At 49.7% G+C, this 26,888-nt stretch overlaps 1 protein-coding gene across 1 annotated transcript; it reads left to right on the top strand.

Annotated features, from left to right (window-relative positions):
• The first annotated feature begins 353 nt into the window (after positions 1-353).
• heatr5a (HEAT repeat containing 5a) lies at positions 354-26,888 on the top strand. The gene is made up of 42 exons (XM_070842654.1): positions 354-482; positions 2,729-2,928; positions 3,041-3,252; positions 3,444-3,552; positions 4,082-4,231; positions 4,312-4,483; positions 4,900-5,063; positions 5,172-5,421; positions 5,806-5,961; positions 6,496-6,746; positions 7,037-7,148; positions 7,515-7,667; positions 7,971-8,070; positions 8,222-8,331; positions 9,202-9,371; positions 9,454-9,617; positions 10,471-10,576; positions 10,793-10,983; positions 12,094-12,253; positions 12,390-12,579; positions 12,684-12,853; positions 13,396-13,422; positions 15,238-15,382; positions 15,546-15,728; positions 16,078-16,317; positions 16,400-16,578; positions 17,463-17,531; positions 17,976-18,155; positions 18,316-18,550; positions 18,740-18,844; positions 18,937-19,071; positions 19,151-19,278; positions 19,569-19,716; positions 19,792-19,965; positions 20,464-20,565; positions 20,643-20,726; positions 20,931-21,095; positions 21,940-22,082; positions 22,251-22,358; positions 23,471-23,573; positions 24,115-24,268; positions 24,899-26,888. The coding sequence occupies exons 2-42, from the start codon at positions 2,803-2,805 to the stop codon at positions 25,056-25,058; spliced, it is 6,183 nt and encodes a 2,060-aa protein (XP_070698755.1). The 5' UTR covers positions 354-482; positions 2,729-2,802; the 3' UTR covers positions 25,059-26,888.

The following is a 26,888-nucleotide window of genomic DNA, read 5'->3' as shown; positions in this document are numbered from 1 at the left end:
CTTCTGCTCCCTCCACACATCACCTGATAACTAATCAATCAGAGGCAGGACCTCGATAACACTGGTAACAGTGCAGATGTACATGTGGACTCATAATGTCACACAGAGGTGGAGCTTTTATGATCATTATTTAGTTTACTGTTGTGCCACAAAGTAAAACAATAAGGCTCCTCTAAAAGTCTTCACTGTGGGAATGAATGCAAACTGTCTGACTAACAGAACTTTGTGTCTGTGCTCTGATATTCTCATTTTATCACTCACGTTTCCTATAATTTTTACTGTTTTATTTTGAAATGCGGTGACCGGATGTGCGCTGTAGCCACTTCCGCTGGTTTGACGCTCTGCTCTCCGCGGGTCGGTTCAGTCTCCGGTGGCTCCGCTGTTTGTCCGGACACCTGAAGAGCCTGAAAACAAGGTGAAAGAAGGTCTCTGCCGCCGACACGGTACCGTCCGGACCACCGACCGTTAACCGACAGCAGCAGGTAAACGGTTCCGCTTTTCTCCCCGTTTGTCTCCAAAGTTTTGCTCGCTAGCTAACCGGTTAGCCACCCGGTGCTAGCAGCGGACCCGTCCGGTTTGGGAGGAGAAATAAAAGGCTGCGGGACACTTGTTCACCTTTCGGCAGCTCGTGCGCTGACAGGAGCTGCTGGTGGACGGTGGGGCACGTGGTACCGGCCACTGGTGCGTTTGGGGTCACTTTATTTGTGTGTAAAACAGGAAACTTGACAGTAGTCTGGTTCATCAGAGTGAAGTGAAGCAGTCAGGTGTCTCCCTGACAGAAGTCTGCTCTGTTCCTCCTGCATGCTGGCTTTCACCTGATTATTGATCATTAACACTCCTCTGATGGAGCCTGAGAGTTGACAGGACTCTTTATGTTAATGAGCAGACATTCCCACTGATGGGTGGTGACACGCTGGGGGGTTAAAGGAGCTCTGACTGTCACTCAGGTGTGAGTCACTGAACGTACATGTGGGTGAACGGTGTTTACCTGTAGCCCCCCTCACTGCCATTACACTGAATAATCCACAACATGTCCCTTTAACCCCCCCAGACAGGTGTCCGTGCTCACCTCACTGCAGTGATGTACAGGTGACATCACTGGTGGGCGTGGTCACAGGCACAGGTGTCGATCAGGTGAAAACGCTGCTGAAGGTGTGTTTTACCTCCGAGTCTGACGTCTCAGGCTGATCAGATCAGATCAGATCAGATCAGATCAGATCAGATCAGTACAACAGAATGTGATCAATAAGCAGCGATGGTGGATTACTACAGATGAAGCAGCAGCAGCATGTAAAGCCATCTGTACCAGCTGGATCAATAGGATCAATAGGATCAATAGGATCAATAACACCAGAATCAGCTTTGCTCTGGTGGTTCATCTGTAATAAACTTCTTATGATGCATTCGATGGGCGAAATAATTCATTTAATATAGAACAAGTGTCGCTCGTGTATTTGCTGTAGTGGCTGACAAGCTGTCGACTAATTGATTAGTTGATTGACAGACGGCTGATCAGATTGTTTTGGGTGATTTAATGTGAAAATGTGCTGCTTTTCTTGGATCTAGATTCTGATCAGCTGAATAGTTTTGAAATGACTTTTTTCTGATGTTTTATCGACTGAAACATGAATCGATTAATGGAGAAAATGATTGATCAGTAACAGAAGTGCTGATTGGTGGGCACAGGTATTCTATAATGATCAGGTTATTATTACACACCTTTATATCTAACACACACACACACACACACACACACGGTTCAGGTGCTGAAGAGGTTTCCTCCATTAAATTTTAATTCTCTGCAGTAAAGTGTTTTTCTCTGGACGGTTATTTTTAGTCTCCCAGCGTCTCTCTGAACTCTGTGAGAGTGTGTGAGAGAGTGTGTGTGTGTGAGTGAGAGAGTGTGTGTGTGTGAGAGAGTGTGTGTGTGTGAGTGAGAGAGTGTGTGTGTGTGTGTGAGAGAGTGTGTGTGTGTGAGAGAGTGTGTGTGTGTGAGAGAGTGTGTGTGTGTGAGTGAGAGAGTGTGTGTGTGTGAGTGAGAGAGTGTGTGTGTGTGAGAGAGTGTGTGTGTGTGAGTGAGAGAGTGTGTGTGTGTGTGTGAGAGAGAGTGTGTGTGTGTGTTGAATCATTAATGAGCTGCTCTCAGTCTCTTGTTTCTTGGTTCCGGTCTGATCGGCTCCGTCAGTGGGACACAAAGAGCCGACAGTCCTGTGTGACACGCTGACGTCTCCGTCCTCCTTCGCTTTTCGTTGTTTGTCTTCCAGGTCGCGTTTTTCCCACAGCCTGCCCCCCTCCTGCCCCCCTCCTGCCCCCCCACCCCCTCCTCAGTCCTTTTCCTGTGTTGTGTTGGATCCAAACGAACTCTTTAAAACACCAAAGTCTCTCAGTAACACAGACACACTGACTGATGGAGGCAGCAGCTCCTCTGTCCTGTGAGCTAAAATCAGTGTTTTTTTCAATGGAGTCTGGTGGCTTTGAAGAGATCTTGGAGATGGTGAACACAGAAGTCTAATAGTATAAAATAATGAAGTGATGACATTTTATATCCAGAAGGTCAAAGGTCAGTTTGACTGTGACATCATAATGTTCTGCACAAGTTAGTTTGGGTCCAACAGAGTATTTGTGACATACCGAGCAGACCAGCAGCTGCTGTGTTCTCTGAGGTTAAATTTGTGTTTTTGTGAATGGAGTCTGGTGTGTTGATATAACGGCTGTTTGTGTCTAACAGGATTCGTGATGGCGAAGCAGGACAGAAGATTTCACCCTCGCTGAGAGGAGGAGGAGGAGAAGAAGAGGAGGAGGATGGAGCGAGCTCACAGCCTCCTGCTGAACGAGGAGGCGCTCAGTCAGCTGGGTGAACACCAGAGAGCCGAGTTCATCTTTGAATGGCTGAACCACCTGAAGAAGCTCCTTCCTGCCACCGAGCGGGTGAGAGCTGTGGTGGCCCTTTAGCACGTCTGAGAAGGTCACGTGACCCTGGAAATGACCCTAAATGTCTTCAGAGAATCCTGAACTTTAAAAATCTGTGTCTTCTCTGCAGGCCGACATCAAACAGAACCAGCGGCGCCTGATCGATCAGCTGACGGCCGTTCTGATTGGCTCCCCCGGCCCGCCGACCCGCTGGCTTCTGGCCCACTGCTTGGCCCTGCTCTACCGCGCGGGAGACCCCGTTCTTTCCAGCCTATTGGTGGACAGGTGCAATGACATCATCCGCAGCAAAGACGACTCTCCGTCAGGCCTCCCGACCCGACTGTAAGTCTGGCTGCGTTCAGGGCACACAGGAAAGATGGGAAAAAAGAGCTTTCACATAGTGACATTCTCTCCAGCGTAGATTCAGAGAGGAGTTTTACGTTTCTGTCAGTTCACTACGGAGCAAAACATCACATAAAACAACCCGACTTGTTTCCATGACATGATGTTTCTGTTTCCGTGGCGTGTTTCAGGGCAGCCATTGCGTGTCTCGGCGCTCTGTTTGAGCAGCTCGGCCGGATGCTCGCCGGCTCCTTCAAAGACACTCTGACCAACCTGCTGAAGGCCATGAAGAGCGCCGAGGTTTGTCTGCTTCTCTGTTGGTGTCTCAGCAGCTTGTTGTCACTTCTTTCCCCCCCAAACACAGGCAGGACCCTGTTTGGTCAAAATGAGTCCTCCCAAGTCCACAGCCGTTATATCGCTCCATCATACACACCAGACTACATTCACAAAAACAGTAATTTTATCACACAGGACACAGGAGCTGCTGCTCTGCTGCTGCCTCCATCAGTCAGTCTGTGTTACTCTGTGTTACACAAATTGAATTGTTGAATTCAATCTAACTTTTAAATGTTAGTTCAGTTTGGAGCTAAATCCTTAAAACACCAAAGTCACGCCCTTATTCTGTTCTCTAAAATCCCTGTTTTAGTGAATGTAGTCTGGTGTGTGTGCTGTTTGTGGTTAAACCAAAAGGATCTTCCAGGTCTCTCTCTGTAGTGAGCTGGTAAACATCCCTTTCTGTTCACTATAATAACATCTGTGAGGCTCCTCTGGTCAAACAGAGGTTTAACATCTGTGGCGCCATGAGGTCACCCTCCTCTTCCTCTCTCAGTCTCAGGGTCGCTATGAGATCATGTTGTGTTTGGAGAAGATCCTGAGAGGTCTGGGCGTCAGCGCCGTGCCGTGTCACCGTGACGTTTACAAGGCGGCCAGAACCTGTCTGACGGACCGATCCATGGCGGTCCGCTGTGCCGCTGCCAAGGTAACAACAGATCAGCTGTCAGAGCGACCCTCCCTCCTGTCTGTAGCCTGTCCGTTGACGGCTCTGTCTCGTCCCGTCAGTGTTTGCTGGAGCTGCAGAGGGAGGCGGCGTTCCTGTGGAGCAGCGAGCTGGAGAACGTGGCCACGCTCTGCTTCAGAGCCTTCGAAGGATCCAACTACAACGTCAGAGTGTCCGTGGCCACGCTGCTGGGGACGCTGCTGGCCGCCGCCGTGGAGCCCAGACAGCCCTCAGGTACGAACGACCACGGAGGACGGACACAGCACGTCTGTGTAACAGAGGACATTAACTGTAGTGCTGCACACAGAAGTTCAAGGTGTTTACCCCACTGGGGAAATGTTTCTGTTCTATCAAACCTCCGTCGCTCAAAGTAGAACCTGAAACAGTTCAGATCTCTTCTGGAGGTTCACAGATCTTTAGATCCACTGTTGTTCTGGATCAACATGTTCTCTGTCTTTCTTTAGTCTCCTCTGATGAACAACATGTCTGATTCCTCCATGTTTCTCCAGTCTGAAGTCTTTTCTCACTCATTCTGCTTCACTGACTTCTGGGAGCAGCAGCTTCCTCAGACAGGGAGAATCAGGAGGAGCAGACGTGTGCTGATGGACGGACGTTGACTTGTTCTCTCCTCCTCTTTTTTTTTCCCCCAGCGGCCCCCAGGCCGGCCGGGCGGGGGCGGAACTCCCTGGAGGAGGTGATGGATTTGTTGTCGGGGGGGTTCCTGCGGGGCGGGGCGGGCTTCCTCCGAGCCAGCGGGGACATGCTGAAGGGGACGAGCTCCGTCGGCAAGGACGTCCGCATCGGGGTCACGCAGGTGGGTCGCCACGGCAACAAGTGGAGTCGAGATTTATCGACCAGAAGAGCAGGTTGAAATGAGCTCCTCCCCCTCACTCCTCCCCCTCCTCCTCCTCCTCCTCCCCAGGCCTGTGTGGTCTTAGTCTCCACCCTGGGCGGCTCCTGGTTGGAGGTTAACTTCCCGGCCTTCCTGTCCCTGCTGATGGAGCTGGCGTCCCACGGCAGGGTCACGCAGACGGCGGGCGACGCCGTGGTGACCCGACGCTGCGTCTCCTTCATCCTGAGGAGCACCCTGGGGTCTCTGCTGGGGGAGAAGGCTCAGACCAACGCCGCCAAACAGCTCTGCCTCGCCGTGGCGGACCAGAAACGAGCCATCGGTGAGTGGGGGGGGGCGTGGATACGGACACGTGACTTCACTTATTAATGATTCGAAGCCGTCAGAAGTAAAAGGGCCTCTGTAGGTAAAAACTGAGGGGGGGGGGGGGTGATACTCCCAGAAGAATCCTCTGAGATTAAAGTCACAAACTAACGATGAATAACTGGACTGACGTCCTCACAACACAGACGCCACCGTGACTTCCACCTGTGTTCAATTATAATTTGCAGTCAGATTTAAAGAAACTAAATAGTGTGTGTGTGTGTGTGTGTGTGTCTCTGTGTGTGTGTGTGTCTCTGTGTGTGTGTGTGTGTGTGTGTGTGTGTGTGTGTCTGTGTCTGTGTGTGTGTGTGTGTGTGTGTGTGTGTGTGTGTGTGTGTTGTAGATGCAGCTCTGACTGATGGGAATGTGGAGACCAGAGTTTCGTCTGCAGACGTCTCAGCCAGTCAACACGTGTTGTTCTGCTGCCTGCTGGAACTGGGACGACTCATACAGGGACTGGGATCCACGGCCGCCCCCCTCCTCACCGACAGCAGCACAGGTCCTACACACACACACACACACACACACACACAGTCTGACTTAAACATGGTGGGTCTGGTTCAACTCGGCGATGTTTCCCTCTGAAGGCTCTGGATCTGTTACACAGGAGAGCTGACGCGTCCCAAAACAGGCTGTGGATCAATAGGAGCTGATCATATATCAGCAGAATCAAAACTCCACATTCAGCTGAAATTATAACTCTCATTTGCTGTTTTTTGAAACCAGAGATGATAGATTTTCCCCTTCTGTCTTTCCCCCTCCTTCACCTCCACCAGGAGCGTTTCAGAGAGTTTCTCCTGCTCACATTTAGCTGGTTTGGTCTTTAAACTGATGTTGGAGTTTCTAGCGGGATCAAACAGGCTGCGTTTCTTCTTCTGCTGCTTATTAATACTTATTAATACTTAATACTGCTACTTATTAATTACACTCTTAGTATTTTACTAACTAGAGGTTTTAATCAGATGAAAACAGTTTTATTTCTGTCCTGGCTGCAGGAAGTTGTCGTGGTCTCATGTAGTTTTTGTCCGTTCAGCCCTCCTGGACACGGTGATCTCCGTCCTGCTCCACCCCATCCCGTCGGCCTCTCTGGCCGCCGCCTGGTGTCTGCGCTGCGTTGCCATGGCGATGCCGTCCCAGGGGACACCGCTGCTGGACCGCTGCGGCGAGCGGCTGGTGGCGCTGAAGTCTTCCCCCGAAGCTGTGACCGGGTACGGAGCCGCCGTCGCCGCCCTGGTGGCCGCAGTGCAGCACTGCCCTCTGGGAATACCGCACACCAAAGGCATGGTGGGTAAAACACACGACCAGATGAAACATGGTGGCCTGTAGTTATCTGTCCTGTCTGAGGCCGCCCGCCCTCTGATCTTCTCCTGTCTGCTGCTACATGTTTGTTTCTGCCTGTATCCCCTTCACAATAAAAGCCCTCTAGTGGGTCACTGGAAAGAATCTCTTCATGTCCTTGTTTTGCACACTTCCTGGATTGTATCTGTAAATAAATGTCCATCTATGGGACCTTCAACACAGCACAGTAATAGACTCTATCTTTATTGTGTGTGTGTGTGTGTGTGTGTGTGCAGGTGGTGCTGGGTCTGGCTGAAGACCTCCTGCGTTCAGCCTCTCAGAACAGTCGGATCTCTCTGCAGAGGACTCAGGCCGGCTGGCTGCTCGTCTCCTCTCTCATCACTCTGGGTAAGAACTCCTGAACAACATCTCTGCCCCCCCCCTCAAACCCCTCCACCCCCCACCCCCAAGGCTAATACCTTAGCTAACTGAGCATCGTTGTTGGGTGAAAAAAATCTGATGTAATCGATCAGACTTGATGTCTACTACAATGCAGCAGTCATGAACACCCTTGTATGCTAACATGCTAACATGCTAATAGCTAGTGTCCAGTGTCCCATTGATTTAACACCTGAGAACAAACGTTACATTTGTACTAAAGATCTAAGAACAATAAAACTTTTCTAAACTGTGTGTAGACGCAGAGGAATAAAACATCCAGCCGTCACAGTGGAAGGTTACTTCCTGTGTGTGTGTGTGTGTGTGTGTGTCCAGGTCCAGCTGTGGTGGAGCACCACCTGTCGCGTCTCCTCCTCCTGTGGCGGTGTGTGTTTCCTGCCTCACTCAGAGAGCAGGAGATGGAGCTGCGACGAGGGGACTACTTTACGTGGCAGGTTACGCTGGAAGGACGGGCTGGGGCGCTATGCGGTCAGTTTCCTGTGTGTGTGTGTGTGTGTGTGTGTGTAAAGTTGTGAGAATAACTTTAGGTTTTACATTGTGAGGACCTCTTGTCTGGTCCTCAGAACCTCAAAGGGCCGTTTGGGGGTTCAGACTTGGTTTTAAGGTTAAAGTCGTCATGGAGGACTTCATGTTTTCTCTTGTTCAGTATTAAACTGGTTTTGCCGTAGATGTCGGCCATTTTTGTGTTTTGGGGCGAACTGTCCCTTTAACAACACCTACACTGTTCTGGTCCTGTTGACGTTAAACCTCCGTGTTCTTGTGTCTGAACAGCGATGAAGAACCTGCTGCTGCACTGCAGGGAGCTCGTCACTGATGACATCATCAGCCGTCTGCTCACGCCATTGGCCTGCGCTGTGGCCCTGCTCAGCAAGTCAGTACCTGATTGGTTAGAAGTTTAATCAGTTTAACACACATGCAGAACAAGAAGTTAGGTACAGTAATTTCTGTGTGTGTGTGCCTGTGTGTGTGCCTGTGTGTGTGCCTGTGTGTGTGTGTGTGTGTGTGTGTGTGTGTGTGTCCAGGCTGCCAGCTCTCGTCAGGTCTTACAGCAGTTCGGTCCGTAGCTGGTCGGTCGTCTACAGACTGAGAGTCTATGAGCTGCTTGCTTTGCTGCCTCCACACACCTACCAAGGTAACAACAACCTTCTCCTCCATCTTATTTTCTCTCCTTTGTTGTTTTCTGCTTCAAATAGTTTTTCTCTCCTTTCTTTGTGTCCATAAACTCTTTAAAGCATATCTCTATTTTTAACGCCCTAGTTTTGCATATTTTGCATTCAAAATAACTGCACCTGATCACAGTAGGTCCACTAAAAGAGCTTGTTTGATCCACTGACAGGCTCAGAGTGTTATTCTAAGTGTGTGACAGCATCATGGAAAGGATCCCTACAGAGAGAGACCTGGAAGATCCTTTTGGTTTAACCACAAACAGCCGTTATATCAATCAATCAATCAATCTTTATTTATATAGCGCCAATTCACAACAGCGCTATCTCAAGACACTTTACATGAAGAGCAGGTCAGACCAAACTCTTTAATTAGAGAGAGACCCAACGATTCAGGAATTCAAAATTAAGGATTCAAGAATTCCCACATGAGCAGCATCAGATATTATATTATGTTATATTCCTCTCTGCACACACACCAGACTACATTCACTAAAACACTGATTTTAGCTCACAGGACACAGGAGCTGCCAAAGTCATATAATAACACAAACAGCACTAGACCAGAAACTCCCCTGTAAAATTACTATTTTTGTCAATTGAGTCTGGTGGCGTTGGAGCCCATTTGGTGGCTGCTGGCTGAGGTGATCTACTGGACCAGTTCCAACACTTTTACTACCTACCAGTCACTCAGACACCAGGATGTGGACAGAGAGGATCATGGGTAGAAACACCAGAGTGCTCCTTTAATTCTGGGTATTCGTCTCTTAAAATGTTGACAGTTTTTCTAGTAGAAAGAGTTAAATGAAGAGTTCTTCTTCTCTGTCCTCCTCCTGCAGAGAGTTTTGGTTTGGTGATGAACCAGCTGGTGGGTGATCTGTCCGGCCAAGACAACCTGAACCAGCCGTGTTCAGAGCTCACCCTGCTGCCCCCCCTCTGTCACCGTGACGACCTGCCGCTGGCTGGCCCCGCCCTCCACGACACCGACCACAGATACATCGAAGAACAGGTGACTGAATGCCTGATGACACAAGCGCTGCATGGCGGGGCTGAGGAGCATGCTAACGGCTGAGGGTGTGCTTGGTTTCCAGCTCCACGGCAGCAGTGTGGGAGGAGGCTCTCTGGACAACGACGCCTTCAGTCTGTGTGAGAAGAGTGAGGAAGCTCCTGCTCCTCTTCCTCCTCCCGTCGCTCTGACTGCCGCCACCGTCCGCCTCTTTGGAGTGCTCTACCCCCACATCATCTCCGCTCAGAGGTAACTCACCTGCTGGTCACAGGCCAACCAGGACAGGTTAAAGGGTAGCTACGGCATTTTTTAACCGTGTCCAATCAAAGCACGTCCACTAAAAGAGAGAGACCTGGAAGATCCTTTTGGTTTAACCACAAACAGCACACACACCAGACTCCATTCACTAAAACACTGATTTTAGAGAACAGGACACAGAGTTACTGCTCTGCTGCTGCCTCCATCAGTCAGTGTGTTTGTGATACTGTGACTTGTGTTTTAAAGAGTTCAGTTAAAGAGTTTGACGTAAAATCACACCAGGTGATTTGAAAATTCAACTTGAGTGAAAGATGTGCCTGTCAAACACCCGTTGAATTCTGAAAACGTGTATCTGCTACTTAATTCTAGGTTTTGTTTGCACTGTACTATGAAGCAAGTTAGCACAAGCGTTAGCCCCTGTTAGCGCAAACATTAGCCCCTGTTAGCGCAAATATTAGCTCCTGTTAGCACAAACATTAGCTCCTGTTAGCGCAAATATTAACCCCTGTTAGCACAAACATTAGCTCCTGTTAGCACAAACATTAGCCCCTGTTAGCACAAACATTAGCCCCTGTTAGCGCAAATATTAGCTCCTGTTAGCACAAACATTAGCTCCTGTTAGCACAAACATTAGCCCCTGTTAGCACAAACATTAGCCCCTGTTAGCACAAACATTAGCCCGTCAGCACAAACATTAGCCCCTGTTAGCACAAGCACTAGCTCTAATTAGCACAAGCGTTAGCCTGCTCGTTCTCCCATCATTGTTTACTTGATCGAGCTACACAGGGTGAATATTTTCTGGTTTGGTGGAAACACCTCAACATTCTCTGTCTGTCTTTCTCAGAGTGAAGATTTTGGAGCAGTTTGTAGAAACGGTGAACCAGCTGAAGGGTCAGCGGCAGCAGACCGTCCAGACACACGTCTGCGCCGCCCTCTGCAGCCTGCTGAAGGTACCACACCTGTCAGCACCCACACTTAGAGGACAAATATCTGGTTTTATTTGGGGTTCTTGGTCACTGTTGTCGTCACTTCTGTTTAAGATGCATTGATCTATTCTTTGTTCACTTGGGGGCCTCAGAACTCCCCAGCAAGCAGGAAAACAGACTTGATATCATTTTATAAAGTTGTAACAGTGAAGAAGAACTAAACCGTGTCGTCGTCCTCAGCACCAGGGCGGTACCCGGGGCTCTCTGGGGCCGGAGGAGGTGCGTTCCCCGGCGCTGTCCCTGCTGTCGGGGGCCCTGGAGAGCGCCAGTCCTCTGCTGCGCTGTCTGGCCGCTGAGGGTCTGGCCCGGCTGGTTCAGGTGGTCGGAGACCCCGGCTTCACCGTCTCCATCTCCCTGCTGTGCTTCGACAGGTAGGAGGAGTGGGCCGGAAAGATGTTTCTTTAGAGTTCGCTTTTCTGTTTTAGGTTTTACTACACCAGTGCACTGACGACATGAAGCACGTCTGCAGACTGATTTGAATCTATTTCCAGATTTCTGTGTGATCTTAAAGTAACAACAGCAGAAGCATTATGACAGACAGACACGTACCAAACCAGAAATAGTTCAAGAAAAGCTTAAAATAACAGTGAGATCCAAATATATCAGTGTGTTGAGGTGCTATATTTAGACCAGGTGACAGAACCAGGGAAGGAGAAATTGGTGTCTTGGAGTTTTTTGTCTCCCTGTATTGTGGTTTCTGGTCAGCGGTGTGCTGTAACCCTGTTTTTAACATTTTATGGGATAATTAAGAGATACTGCCTGACGAGGTGTCCATTATTATTATTATCAGGAATTAATGGACGACGTAGAGGCAGAGAAGGAGGACGGTTGTCTCCGGAGTCCATTCATTCCTGATTATGGACATATAATAAAAAAATATAAAACCATTCATTTATATTTTCATGCGTTTTGCAAATCTAAATTTTTTCAAAAGCCATAACTCTGTTTCCCCGGTAACGCCTGACAGTCGGACTGATACCTGGAACAGTCATTACCATCCCATTAGGTTGTTATTGCCATGGAAACACTTCAATCCTCCTGGAAACAGGACGGATCAAAGATACGACGCAGCAACAGGAGATATTTCTGTCCATCATAGATCCCTTTGGCTCAGCTGTTAGCCACAAAGCTAACATTAAGCTAGCCACAAAGCTAACATCAAGCTAGCCACAAAGCTAACGTTAAGCTAGCCAGATTTGATGTGAATAACAGCAAATATAATTTCACCGCATGTCTAATCGCTTGTACAGTTTTTCAAAATGGCCGACAAAAGCTCCTGATCTCATGCTCGCTCCTGTCAGCGGCGGTCATTAATGTAACTATTCACGGGCCATTATCACTTTTTAACGGACATCCAGCAGCCAATCAGAATCCAGTATTCGCCCAGACCACCTTAGCTCCTCTTTGTCTCAGGTGAGGCACTGAGGATCAGCGCTGGGCCATAAAGTGATTTTCTGCTGCTCTTCTTCACGACCACTCAGGCTGAAGACGGCTCGGGACGCGGCGTCTCGCAGTGGCTACGCTCTGGCTCTGGGGGCGCTGTACCGCTACACCGGAGGAATCAGCTCACCTCAACACCTGTCCACCTGCCTGGGAGTCCTGTTCACCCTGAGCCAGGACAGCACCTCGCCGGAGGTCCAGGTACACACGTCTGTCCGCTGTCACATCTGTGGATTGTAACTAAAAGATCAACACATGAGGAGATCCCTGCTGACTTCCTGTTTTATTCTCTGACTTTGTTTTGACTCTCATGTCCCCGTGTGTCTGCACGGTCCAGACCTGGTCTCTCCACAGTCTGTCTCTGATAGTCGACCTGTCCGGTGGTTTGTACCGCGCCCACGCTGAGCCGTCCTTCGCCCTGGTGCTCCGGCTGCTGCTGTCGGCTCCACCGACCCACACCGAGGTGCACTACAGCCTGGGACGCTGCCTGCACGCCCTCATCACCTGCCTGGGCCCCGACCTGCAAGGTACCGTCACCCAGGTGTTACAGTGGTGTGTGTGTGTGTGTGTGTCAGGTGACGGTGCGGCGGTGATGTGTGTGTGTTGATGTGTGTGTGTGTGTGTGTGCCAGGTGACGGTGCGGCGGTGTCTGGTCTGCGCTCCAGCTGCCTGGTGGGATGTGGCGTGATGCAGGACGGTCCGGACTGTCTGGTTCAGGCCAGAGCCATTTCCTGTCTGCAGCAGCTGCACATGTTCTCACCGCCACACGTCAACCTGGCCAGCCTCGTACCTGCTCTCTGTGTGAGTACACCTGAGCTACACCTGAGCTACACCTGAGCTACTTGACTCTGTAGAAGTGACCCCACCTCTTTCGGTTCTGAGTCTATTTATTTCCTTTTGTTCATCTAAAGCAGTTTAATCTGCACCGACAGCTTCTTCTAAACGTTTTAACTAACTCTTTAAAACACAGCAAAAGTCCTGTGCTGTGTAAAAATAGCATAAAAATTTATGTAAAAACAGGAATTCTCCTTTAAAAGATGATAATAGACCTTATTTTTACAGCACTTTTCAAAGCAAAGTCCTTTACGTGGTTGAACCAGGATTCAAACATTTCAGGATTTCATACAAATGAAAATAATCCAGAAACAAACAGTAATATAAGATAAAAACAGCAGACCATAATAATACACCAGATCAGACATGTTAGGAGGAAAAGGAGTGCTACTATAACTAAAAAGCTTTTTGTAAAAGAGTCATTTGTTTAAGAAAGGTGATGAAGATGCTGATGGTGTGAGGGAAGAAGGTGTGTGTGTGTGTTTCTGACCCTGTTCTGTGTCTTGCAGGAGATCTTGTTGGATTATTCTGTGTTGGTAGGTCCTCTGAAGCTGCTGTTTGTCTCACCTTCTTTTCAGCTTCTTTCTGCCTCGACACTTTTCTGTTGCTGTGGAGTTTTTTTTTTTCATTTAAATGGCTGTTTTAATTAGAGGTGTAACGGTACACGAAATCCACGGTTTGGTCTGTCGCCTCAGTTTTAGGATCATAGTTCAGCACATTTCTAGTGGCTGCAGCAGAATAACATTTGGGGCTTTTATTTTGAAAAACGAGAAGCTGGATATTACAGGTGGGCGCGGCCACGGTGACGTCACCTGTTGGTTTGTGGACAGCCGTTTTGAAGCCTCGAGTTTGGCTTCACGGGTGTCGCCATCTTTGTTTGTTTTTTTGGAGCCAGAAGAGACGTTCGTTCCTCAAAGACCTCCTCTGATTGGTCAGGATCAGTCAGGACCCTCCTCTGATTGGTCGGGTTCAGTCAAGACCCTCCTCTGATTGGTCGGGTTCAGTCAGGACCCTCCTCTGATTGGTCGGGTTCAGTCAAGACCCTCCTCTGATTGGTCGGGTTCAGTCAAGACCCTCCTCTGATTGGTCGGGTTCAGTCAAGACCCTCCTCTGATTGGTCGGGTTCAGTCAAGACCCTCCTCTGATTGGTCGGGTTCAGTCAAGACCCTCCTCTGATTGGTCAGGTTCAGTCAGGACCCTCCTCTGATTGGTCGGGTTCAGTCAGGACCCTCCTCTGATTGGTCGGGTTCAGTCAGGACCCTCCTCTGATTGGTCAGGTTCAGACAGGACCCTCCTCTGATTGGTCAGTGAGCAGGTAGCCCCGCCCCTCTTCCTCTAAATGGACCCTAACTTACTACATGAACGTCCTGCTGTGCTGAAGAAGACAGTAAACTAGAGACTGAGAGCAGAAACTGTTCACTGAGCTGATAAATCATTTCCTCATTGACTTCCATCCAATCAGACTGCAGCTCCAGCTGACGGTGCTTTGTTGCAGGTGTCTTGTTGTTTTATGAAACCGCTTTGACGGTGGTTGTTTGGTCAGTGAACACCGTTACACCTCTAGTGTCACTGCAGCCGTTACAACATGAAACACCGTGTTTCTGTTGAGCTTTTAGAAGTTTAACATCCTAACACTCTCCTGTCGGTGTCTCAGTCTGTCTGTGGCAGGTCACTCTCACACCGTTTGCTCAGTAACTGTTTGTCGTGTCCCCTCACTCACAGTAGTGCCTGAACACGTCGGCCCCTCTGGCTGCCGTGACGTCCCACAGTGAAACTACTCAGTGTTTCCTCCAGGAGGAGCTCCCAAACACATCATGTTGTTACCGTGATCTGTATTCTCCACAACTAGATTAGAGGACAGCAGTTGTCAGATTAACCTCCTAGATCCCAGCAGGGGCTCAGAGTCCACACACCAGTGACACCACAAGCTAAACCCTGCCCAGCCCCCCCACAGTTAGTCCTACAGCTGACAGGATGCAGAAGGTGTTCTGGCCTGCAGCACGTCCCAGGTGACGTGATTCAGATCTGGCGAGGAGCAGGAGTAGAGTTTGTGAGCCGTGTCTGAACGGATGTAGTCTAGGTTGTGTCTTAGCCACATGCTAAACAAAAAGGGGGGGGGGGCATCAAGAGGTGAATCAGTCATTAAAATACTCATCACTTGATGTAAATGTTTAGTTTGTGAGTCGGGAGGAAACACTGTCTGTAGCTGCATGTGATGAACCTTAACCCTGCCAGCAGAGAACAGCTGCTGTCTCAGTATTAACTCCTCCCTGTGTGTGTGTGTGTGTGTGTGTGTGTGTGTGTGTGTGTGTGTGTGTGTGTGTGTGTGTGTGTGTGTGTGTGTGTTTCAGGCCCACCTGTGCAGCTCCTTCCTGTGTCTGCGGCGGGCGGTGGTGGCGTGTCTGCGGCAGCTGGTGCAGCGGGAGGCGCTGGAGGTGTCGGAGCACGCCGTGACTCTGGTCAAAGAGCTGCCGAGACGAGACAACACACAGCTGGGTGAGACGGTCTGCTCTCATCAGGACAGGCGGCTAAAGTGCTCTTATTTTGAAACTACTTTAAAGGAAGTTTTCTCCCCCTGGTCCTTTGTGTCCACATCCTGGTGTCTGAATGACTGGTAGGTAGTAAAAGTGTTGGAACCTGACCCCCCCTCCATGTGCAGATGTCACCATAAAGGAGGTGGGTCTGGAAGGAGCTCTGTTCACGCTGTTGGACCGGGAGTCAGATCCAGGTCTGAGGAGGGACATCCAGGAGACTCTGGTCCACATGATGGCGTCCAGCGCCACCAGCGGGAAACTGGGACACTGGCTCAAACTCTGCAAGGACGTCCTGTCTGCAAGCACCGGTGGGGTGAAGCTGTTTATTTATTTACATTCTCCACATGTGTGTATTTGATAAATCTGAAATTAATTTATCCTCAAATGGTTTTACCAACATAAAACCTCTTCAGATTGGTGAGACCCAGCTGTTATACAGCAGAGTGTTGCAGTTTTATTTCTTCCTCGATTGTAAAGTTTTTTGTGCATTGTGTGACTTCAGTGTTTTAAAGGGGTAGTCCTGTGTACTTTGGGTGGTAATGCGGCTCTGTTGTTTTTGTGAATGTAGTCTGGTGTGTGTGCAGAGAGCCATGGAAATGTAAGTGGCCCTTGAGCGTTAAAGGTCAGGATTAACCCTCGGTGCCGACTCTCCTCCAGACTGTCGGGCTCCGGTTGAGGCGAGTCAGGAGGACGAGGAGGCGGACCCCGCCAGAGATGACGACTCCTCGGCGTTCAAAGCTCGGTCGGAGTCCGGCGGCCCGTTCACGGCGCTGCGCTGGGCCACGCGCCGCTTCGCCATGGAGTGTGTGTGTCGCATCATCGCCCAGTGTGAGACTGCAGACCCGGCTCACTTCGACATGGCGCTGGCTCAGGAGCGACGCCTGCACGAGTCCACCGGTAAGCCCCCCCCCCCCTCCGTGGTCACTTTGTGTCCGTGGACGCTGCAGACCGCCGTGAACTCCGTCCTGTCCCCCCACAGACTTCCTGGTCCTCCATCTCGGTGACCTGGTCCGCATGGCGTTCATGGCGGCGACAGACCACAGCGACCAGCTGCGCCTGGCGGGTCTGCAGACCCTGCTGGTGATCATCAGACGCTTCTCAGCCATCCCTGAGCCCGAGTTCCCCGGTCATGTGATCCTGGAGCAGTACCAGGCCAACGTAAGGACCAGCCACTGGTCACACTCACACACTCCTTCAACGTCTGAAGCGTTCAGTGTCTGCAGTCATGTTTTATCATCAGATCCTCAATTTGAATAAAGTGAAGATGCTTCTAAACCAGTGAAACCTTCCTACAGGCAGAAATCTGGAACAGGCAAAAAAGCCAGAATGAATAAAGTTAGAAACTGTGATTGAACGTTAGCCAACACACACAAGCTACAGGCTACAGTTAGCAGGAGGCTAATCTATTAGCACCATCCAACATGGCCGCTCCTCTCCTGCTCTCCTGAACATGTGGATGTTCTCAGTCTGATAATAACGAAGCCGTCGGCACATCCAGAGGTTCCAGGAACATGAAGCAGAGTCTCCCCACTGCTCCCAGTCACTGTGCACATTCAGACGGGCCTGTTGGGTCAGAGTGAGAATAAATGCCAACAGTGTCATGGCAGTTTAGCGTAGCCTGATCTTTATCTGTAACTGCAGAAATACAGTGAACATCTTTGGTCTAAACAGAATAAATGAAGCTTCAGACTGTTCAGACCGTCCTTCACGTGTTTTCTACACTGAGTGAACATGTGACTGATCTTCACAGCCTGAAGGCAGCTTGTCTCAACCTCATGTTTTTCATTAGTGCTGAATAAATAATGTCAGTAACTGTGTGTGTGTGTGTGTGTGTGTGTGTGTGTGTGTGTGTGTGTGTGTGTGTGTGTGTGTGTGTGTGTGTGTGTGTGTGTGTGTGTGTGTGTGCGCGTGTGTGCGCGCGTGTGTGCGCGTGTGTGTGTGTGTGTGTGTGTGTGTGTGTGTGTGTGTGTGTGTGTGTGTGCGCGTGTGTGCGCGCGTGTGTGCGCGTGTGTGTGTGTGTGTGTGTGTGTGTGTGTGTGCAGGTTGGAGCTGCTCTCAGACCAGCTTTCACTGCCGAAGCCCCTCCTGACGTCACCGCCAAGGCCTGTCAGGTGATCCGTCATCAATAAACTATGATTTTAATAATCCGGACAAGTTTACCCTGAAATCCCTCTGGGTTCGTCTGTGTGGCGTTCAGGCTGTGGTCCGGTTTCCCTCCGTCCTCCATGTTCCTCCACCTCCATCAGGAGAGTGTCAGAGAGTTTCTGCTCAGATTTAGCTGGTTTGGTCGTTAAACTGATGTTGGAGCTTCTAACAGGATCAAACAGGCCTCGTTTCTTCTTCTGCTGCTTTAAATGTGTTTCTAACAGGATCAAACGGGCCGCGTTTCTTCTTCTGCTGCTTTAAATGTGTTTCTAACAGGATCAAACAGGCCTCGTTTCTTCTTCTGCTGCTTTAAATGTGTTTCTAACAGGATCAAACGGGCTGCGTTTCTTCTTCTGAACACCCCGTTACTTAATCTGCTGTCACCTTTAATCCCGTCCTCTCCTGTGCAGGTGTGCAGCGCCTGGATCGCCAGCGGAGTGGTCAGTGACCTGCGCGACCTGCGGCGTGTCCATCAGCTCCTGGCCTCCTCACTGGCTAAAGTCCAGGCTGGGAGGGACACGTGCGGCCAGCTGTACAACGAGGCCACGGCTACGATGGAAACTCTGGCCGTGCTCAAGGCCTGGGCCCAGGTGGGCTTTTCACTTTTCACCTGACAGTGTGTGTTCGTCACAGCTGAGTTTGAAATTGGCCTTAAATGTGATTAAAAATCTAAAAATGTGTGTCCATAAAAAGCAGCGAGCTCAGTTCTTGCTGCATGACTTCACTCATCACTGCCGTCCTCTCTCTCAGGTTTATATCGTCGCCGTTCAGAGGAGCAGACAGAAGGAGATCTCCGGCAGGACGGCCGACCTGTCCGTCTCCTCTGCGGCCAATGACGGCTCAGGCTCCGAGTCGGGAGGAGCCGGCCTCCTGCGGTTGGTCCAATCAGATCTGTCGACGCTGAGCCGGCTGTGGTTGGCGGCGCTGCAGGACTACGCCCTGCTGACCCTCCCGCCGGAGTACGCATCACAGCTACCTGCGGCAGGTAGGAAGGACGTCCTGTTGTTGTCACCATGGAAACAAACCCCGCAGTGAGCAGCTAGTAGAAGACGGAGAGTTGTGACTCTCTGCCCTCGTTCATCGTTAGTTCAGTGAAATGGATCAGCAGGTTGTTCCTCTGACATCAGCTCTCTGTGACCTCCCTCCTCCCTCATGACTCCTCTTCCTCCTCCAGGAGGTTCTTTCTACACAGCAGAGACGCTGAACCAGGCCAGAGCTCATTACTCCTCCTCCTGGGCTCCCATCCTCCACGCCACCTCCCTCTGGCTCCACAGCACCGGTCAGTGCTCCTGCTCCTCCTCTTGCTCCTCCTCTTCCTCTTCCTCCTCCTCAGTCAGGTGTTAAACAGCCAGATGTGAATGTGTGTTGCAGGCTTTGTGATTTCAGACGACGCCCCTGCCACCCTGTCCAGGCCGGCCACGCCCACCTCCATGGGACACACCGGCTCTGAGGGCGGAGCCAAGAGTCCAGAGGATGTCAACTCCGACAGGCTGCATCTCATACTGGGTAGGACACCCCCAGTGGGCTTTAAGACTGAAGCTGGGTTTATTCCACTCACTGAGCTGGTCTTGTGTTCCTCCGTCAGGGATCAGTGTGGAGTTCCTGTGTTCTCCGCACTCTGAGGACCAGATGGAGAACATCACTTCCTGTCTGCAGGCTCTGCAGGTGCTGCTGGAAGTGTCCTGGCCCCGAGCCAAGATCGGAAACGACCAGGTGAGACGCGGCAGGAGGCCAAACCAGAGCTCAGACCTGATTCAGGACAGAAATTTGACTGTAGACTAGAACCCTGCTGACTGTCTGTCTGTCTGTCTGTCTGTCTGTCTGTCTGTCTGCCTGTCTGTCTGTCTGCCTGTCTGCCTGTCTGCCTGCCTGTCTGCCTGTCTGCCTGCCTGTCTGTCTGTGTGCCTGCCTGTCTGTCTGTCTGTCTGTCTGTCTGTCTGTCTGTCTGTCTGTCTGTCTGTCTGTCTGTCTGCCTGTCTGCCTGCCTGCCTGTCTGTCTGCAGGCTCTGAGTGTGGAGCTGCTCAGCGTCCTCCACCGCCTGATGGTGACCAGAGAGTCGGCGTCCGTTCAGCTCGCCGTGTTGGAGCTCCTGCGACAGATAGTGTCGGCGGCTCAGGAGCACGTCAGGGAGAAGCGCCACAGCGCCGAGGGTGAGCTCTCTGCTTCAACCTGTACATCTGTAAACACCCCCCCCACACAGCCTGTAAAACTTTATCGTTCCACAGTGGACGACGGCGCGGCGGAGAAGGAGACGCTGCCGGAGTTCGGCGAGGGGCGGGACACCGGAGGTCTGATCCCCGGACGCTCGCTGGTGTTCGGAGCGCTGGAGCTCTGCCTCTGCGTACTGGTCCGGAAACTTCCACAGCTCAGCCCCAAACTGGCCGGGACCAGTCCAACCGGTACGAGGAGGAGGGGGGGTCCACAGAGCGTAGATGAAGAGCAAAGATTACAGACTGGAGACCAGAACCCAGACTACTATCCCAAACTGAGTCCAGATCAGACTATTTACACTGAATCCAGACTGGATTAAGTCTAGAATTCAAGACAACAATCCAAACCGGACTAGATTTCCAAACAGAATCCAGACCTGACTGTAAACCAGGACCAGGCTAAAACCAGGGCCAAATTCTTGGCTAGAATCCCAAAGTCCAGACCCAATTTCCAAACAGTTCCCAGACTAGAATCCAATCTGGAATTCCAAAGTCTGGGCCAGATTTCCAAACTGAGTCCAGATCAGACTACATAGACCAGGTCCAGTCCATGTAATGTGTGTGTGTGTGTGTGTGTGTGTGTGTGTGTGTGTGTGTGTGTGTGTGTGTGTGTGTGTGTGTGTGTGTGTGTGTGTGTGTGTGTGTGTGTGTGTGTGTGTGTGTGTGTGTGTGTGTGTGTGTGTGCAGGTCCTGGAGGTTCAGTGTGGAGTCTGACTGACAGTGACTGTCGTCTGGTGGCGTCGGCTCTGTGTGTCCTCTCTGAGCTGCCGTCCGTCTGCTCCCCAGAAGGTGAGTACTTTACGTGCTAACGCTAACGTTACGTCTGGCTCTCTGATTGGTGGACCTGATGGCTGTCTGTCCTGCAGGGAGCGTGTCCATCCTCCCCACTGTCCTCTACCTGCTGCTGGGAGTCCTCAGAGAGCTGGTCCAGCAGCCCCACACACACACTGGTAACACACACACACACACACTGGTAACACACACACACAATAGAAGTGCAGACAAATCACCAGATTTTAGGAACTCTTCTTCATCTGTTTAGTGAGCAACAGTTATTGATCTGTAAAGTAGCTAAAGCTGTCTGATGAATGCAGAGATGTGGTGGAGGAGAAGTACGGAGACCCTGACTCTGCTCCTGGGTCTTTCCCCTGCAGCAGGCTCAGCGGACGGGGCTGGTCTGGACGCGGTGGTCCAGGCGGCTCTTCAGGCCCTGAAGTCCGTTGTGACGTCTCCGATGAGCCGACAGGAGAAAAGCCGAGGAGCCTGGAACCTGCTGCTGAGATCAGCTCTGAACACCCTGCTGGGACTCTGGGACTCTGGTACAGCACTCTGAACCCTGTGTTTTAACCCTGGTCCTCTCTGTCCACATCCTGGTGTAGGTAGTAAAAGTGTTGGAACTGGTCCAGTAGATCACCTCAGCCAGCAGCCACCAAACGGGCTGCAATGGCTGCAACGTGATCCTTTGGGACAACTGCACCTGATCACAGTAGGTCCACTAAAAGAGCTTGTTTGATCCACTGACAGGCTCAGAGTGTTATTCTAAGTGTGTGACAGCATCATGGAAAGGATCCCTACAGAGAGAGACCTGGAAGATCCTTTTGGTTTAACCACAAACAGCACACACACCAGACTACATTCACTAAAACAGGGATTTTAGAGAACAGGACACAGGAGCTGCTGCTCTGCTGCTGCCTCCATCAGTCAGTGTGTTTGTGTTACTGTGTGATACACAGATACTATATTGGATCTGAACTGACCCTTTAAAGCACCAAAGTCACACAACAATAAAAACAAACTACCTGATGGAGGCGGCAGCAGACCAGCAACTCCTGTGTTCTGTGAGCTAAAATTACTGTTTTTGTCAATGTAGTCTGGTGTGTTTGCAGAAAGTGAGGTGGTCAAAAGGGGTCTTAGAGGTCTGTCTCTGTAGGGACGTCTCATTTAACTCCAGACTACATTCACAGACAGTCACGCCTTGATCCATCGTTTGTGTTACTGTGTTGGAACCAAACACTTTTATTATGATGTTCACCAGGATGTGGACAGAAAGGACGCAGGTACTCCTTTAATCACTTTTATTTAGAATGTATTTTAATTATTTATTCAGTTAGAGCAAAGGAGAGGCGAGGAAAAGACCTAACAGTATAAACTGTGTGTGTTCAGGGGACTCTGTAGATCAGGTCAGCCTGCTCACAGCTCTGACCGTCTTCCTGCTGTCTGCTGGTCCTGACGTCTGCACCGCCGAGCCGCTGCACTCGCTCTGTCTGCGGCGCTTCGCCGCCAGCATGGACGCCAAAGACCCGCTGGTCAGTTTTCCAGGATTGTATTAGCTCGTGTGTGTGTGGTTATTCCTTTATTGTCTGTTTCCACTGTCTCGTTTCAGCACATCACATGTCACACGTCTGATCAGTGGAGCGAATGATAATAACCCTCCTGCTCCTCCTCCTGCTCCTCCTCCTCCTCCTTGTTTGCAGGTCGTGAGTCGCTGTTATCAGCTGCTGACGTCAGTGTTTCAGGCTCCTCCCACCGTGGCCGTCCCGTACATCCAGGCGCTCGGACCACCGCTGGTTCGATTCCTCCAGGTACCTGAGCCTCGTCTCATCAGGTCTATAGTGTGTGTGTGTGTGTGTGTGTGTGTGTGTAGTGGAGGTCTATAGTGTGTGTATGTGTGTGTGTAGTGGAGGTCTATAGTGTGTGTGTGTGTGTGTGTGTAGTGGAGGTCTATAGTGTGTGTGTGTGTGTGTGTGTAGTGGAGGTCTATAGTGTGTGTCAGTGTGTAGTGGAGGTCTATAGTGTGTGTGTGTGTAGTGGAGGTCTATAGTGTGTGTCAGTGTGTAGTGGAGGTCTATAGTGTGTGTGTGTGTAGTGGAGGTCTATAGTGTGTGTGTGTGTAGTGGAGGTCTATAGTGTGTGTGTGTGTAGTGGAGGTCTATAGTGTGTGTCAGTGTGTAGTGGAGGTCTATAGTGTGTGTGTGTGTAGTGGAGGTCTATAGTGTGTGTGTGTGTGTGTGTAGTGGAGGTCTATAGTGTGTGTGTGTGTGTGTGTGTGTAGTGGAGGTCTATAGTGTGTGTCAGTGTGTAGTGGAGGTCTATAGTGTGTGTGTGTGTAGTGGAGGTCTATAGTGTGTGTGTGTGTGTGTGTGTGTGTAGTGGAGGTCTATAGTGTGTGTGTGTGTGTGTAGTGGAGGTCTATAGTGTGTGTGTGTGTGTGTGTAGTGGAGGTCTATAGTGTGTGTGTGTGTGTGTGTGTGTGTAGTGGAGGTCTATAGTGTGTGTGTGTGTGTGTGTGTAGTGGAGGTCTATAGTGTGTGTGTGTGTGTAGTGGAGGTCTATAGTGTGTGTGTGTGTAGTGGAGGTCTATAGTGTGTGTGTGTGTGTGTGTGTGTGTAGTGGAGGTCTATAGTGTGTGTGTGTGTGTGTGTGTAGTGGAGGTCTATAGTGTGTGTGTGTGTGTGTGTGTAGTGGAGGTCTATAGTGTGTGTGTGTGTGTGTGTGTAGTGGAGGTCTATAGTGTGTGTGTGTGTGTGTGTAGTGGAGGTCTATAGTGTGTGTGTGTGTGTGTAGTGGAGGTCTATAGTGTGTGTGTGTGTGTGTAGTGGAGGTCTATAGTGTGTGTGTGTGTAGTGGAGGTCTATAGTGTTATATTAGGAGTGTACTGACGGTGTAGTGAGGATGTGACGTGTTTCCTCCTCAGAAGGTGGAGAGGACTCGTCCTCAGAGTCCAGAGGAGCTGCGGGGAGTCCTGGAGGGGGTCCGAGCCATGGAGGCCCTGGTCCAGGCTGCAGACGAGTCCCAGCGTGAGTGACAGGAGACGAACAGGAGACCTGAACGCACCATAATGTGTAGAGTCCAGACGGGACGTTCAGGGCCTTTAATCAGTTAAAGAATATGTACAGAGAGCAGAGAGGAGGGTTAGAAACAACTTTGAGATTCTAAAGTCAGACATGTGAGGTTTGATCAGCATCATCACGTGTGTCCACCCTCTTTAGATTCCACTTTGCTGGTTTAGTGACGAGGAAACACTGATTTCAGCCCAGAAACATGAAGGATGAGAGAGTTGAGATGATGGATGAAGGATCCTGATACTAATAAGATATCACTGATAAGATATCACTGATAAGATATCACTGATAAGCACCAGAGACGCCAGAAAACATCTGAGATCTTTGGGAAAACATCCTGCAGTTTGTGGGATGGAACACAGATGCTTCACCTTTGGAGGGTTTCCACTTCATGCCACTTTGTCTTCCAACTCCCCCAAACCTCAGAGGGAAGTCTGAAGCTTTTAGTAAAGTCAGCTTCTTTCTGCCGACCAATGTGAGTGTTTTGCCCCCTCAGGTCCTCAGCTGGTGGCCATCTTGCTGCCCCTCCTCATCTCCTTCCTCCTGGATGAAAACGCCCTCGGCTCGGCCCCCGCGGCGTCCCGCTCTCTCCACGAGGCGGCGCTCAAAGACCTGATGCGTCTCGGCCCCCAGCACTCAGCCGTCTTCAGGTAAAACACGTCACATGTCCTCAACCCCCCAAGACGGGTTTCTAATCGAACTAATGATCTGATAGATGGTTCAGAACAGACTAGGTGTCTATTGGTGTATACTTCTCTAACCCTGGGTCCTATCTGTCCATCCTGCTGTCTAAATGACTCAGAGTGTTATTCTAAGTGTGTGACAGCATCATGGAAAGGATCCCTACAGAGAGAGACCTGGAAGATCCTTTTGGTTTAACCACAAACAGCACACACACCAGACTACATTCACTAAAACAGGGGTTTTAGAGAACAGGACACAGGAGCTGCTGCTCTGCTGCTGCCTCCATCAGTCAGTGAGTTTGTGTTATTCTGTGACTTTGGTGATTTAAAGGGTTAATTTGGATCCAGTTCTATTTGTGTAACACAAACAAACTGAGGCTGCAGCAGACCAGCTGCTCTCATGTTCTGTGTAGTAAAAATACTGTTTTTGTCAATGGAGTCTGGTGTTGCAGCTGGGCTTTTGTTCCTTTAGTCATTCAGACATCAGGATGTGGACAAATGGTTTGAAAACACTGGAATTACCCTTTAAGTATCAGTATTGATACTTAAGTCAGTATTGACAAGTCAGTATTGATTTGATGCCCCCCCTCCCTCCAGGTCTCTCATCGCCTCGTCCCCCCACCTGAAGTCTCGCCTTGAAGCCGCCGTCAGAGGAAACCAGGAGAGTCTGAACGCTAAAGCTAGCAGCGCTAACCCCGCCGGCCGTGCTGCGGCCAAGTCCTCCCCCAGCATCACGCTCAAGACCAACTTCCTGTGAGACGTCCCGCCGTGCTGCGTTCACTGACCCCTGGGACAAATGGTACTACATGAAGAATGACGTCCAACAAGCCGCCATGTTGGAAGAATGACAGCAGATGGGGGCGGGAAGAAGCCATATTATGACATCACTTCCTCCCTCGCTGGCATTGGCCGGATCGTTGAATGTTCAGGGCCGTTCCAACATGGCGGCGTGTTGCAGACGGTCAGAGTGTCGTTTAATCAAACAGATGTTTGGTCCACGTTCCCTCCTGCTGATCATCTCTAAACCTCCAGGTTCAGGCAGAGAGGAGAGACGATTCATCTCTAGTCTACCCAGAGTGAGGCATTGATTGTGAAGCTCAGCAGCAATAAGAACCACTGATTGATCGGTGATCGGAACCAGAACCTCTCTAAATAACCAGGAACTTCACACGTGGAGAATATTTCTGATCATTAGGACTAAAAGGATCTTTTTTCTGTTTAGTGTTTCAAAACAATCAGCTTTATGTAGTGTCACATTTCCTCAAAGATAGTTGGCCTTAGAGATATTAGATCATTACTTAGAGATATTAGATCATTACTTAGAGATATTAGATCATTATTTAGAGATATTAGATGATTATTTAGAGATATTAGATGATTACTTAGAGATATTAGATGATTATTTAGAGATATTAGATGATTATTTAGAGAGAAACTGTCTCCATGTGACCTGAACAGCTGATGAATGAAGCGATGGCTGAAGGTGTCTGAGGCAGTTGAGACGGTTTAGTAGATGATCAGCAGTGACAGGAAACACCTCAGTCACGTTTCTGAAGGTTTTCATCCCAAATTCCGATGTTTAGATGAAAAGTCTGCTGCTGTGAACAGTGACCACAGAAACACACACAGACACAATCTTACTCTGATGTTAGAGCTGGAAACGTGAAGCTGTTTAAAATATTACTTGGCCGTATTTTAGCTCCTGATCAGTGAGGTTTTCTCTGATATCTTGACTCCACCCGCCTGGTGCCACCAGGCAAGTAAAACAAACGGCATCAGTTTGAGTGCCGTTTGATCAGATCTGTCAATCAAACACATGAACGAATAATCAGGCTTTTATTCTGAAGTCGCCTCTGTGTACTTTAAGAGTGGGTCCTGAATCACTAACATTGAGTGGAGGTCAGAGGTCAGAGGTCAGAGGTCACGCTGACACGTCGTCCTTTGACCCTCGACCTCAGTGAGGATTTTATTTTTTTAGTAAGATGTTGAGTTTAATTACGTCTGACAAATCACACACAGACACAGCCTGATTGTTCTTAGTCATATCTACGGTGGCCTGTGAGGGACAGTTCAGCCGTCAGCACTTTAGTTTAGCAACACTACGGCGTCGTGATGTCACCACATCGTGTCTGAGTTCGAGTTCGAGTCGATGGGCGGCGTGTCGGAGCCCCGAGGGGAGCAAGCTCATCTGAGAATCAAGAATAATCTAAATGAAGGAGAACAAAGTCGTAATGATTTGAAAAAACGTCATAATTATATGAGAATAAAATAGAAAAGTCACAAAGTCGAACACGAATAAAATCTTCATTTTCAGAATAAGTCAAGTTTCATGAGTTGTGATTATATGAGAATGAAATCTGAGTTCCTAAAAGTCTTTATTGCACAAATAAAACTAATTACACGAGAAAAAAGTTGTGATTTACAGGAAAAAGTTCTGACATCAGGCAAAGTCTTGATTTTGAGGAAAAGTCCTGATATCACAAGAATAAAGTTTGAACTTTGTGAGAAAAACAAAGTGGTGAAATGAGAATAAAGTCATAAAATATACTAATATTAAACAAAGTCTTAATTTCATGAGATGATCTGT

Source organism: Pempheris klunzingeri, chromosome 13 (genome assembly GCF_042242105.1).
Source record: "Pempheris klunzingeri isolate RE-2024b chromosome 13, fPemKlu1.hap1, whole genome shotgun sequence".
NCBI classification, from domain to species: Eukaryota; Metazoa; Chordata; class Actinopteri; order Acropomatiformes; family Pempheridae; genus Pempheris; species Pempheris klunzingeri.
This window is presented reverse-complemented; position numbering and strand designations above follow the sequence as displayed.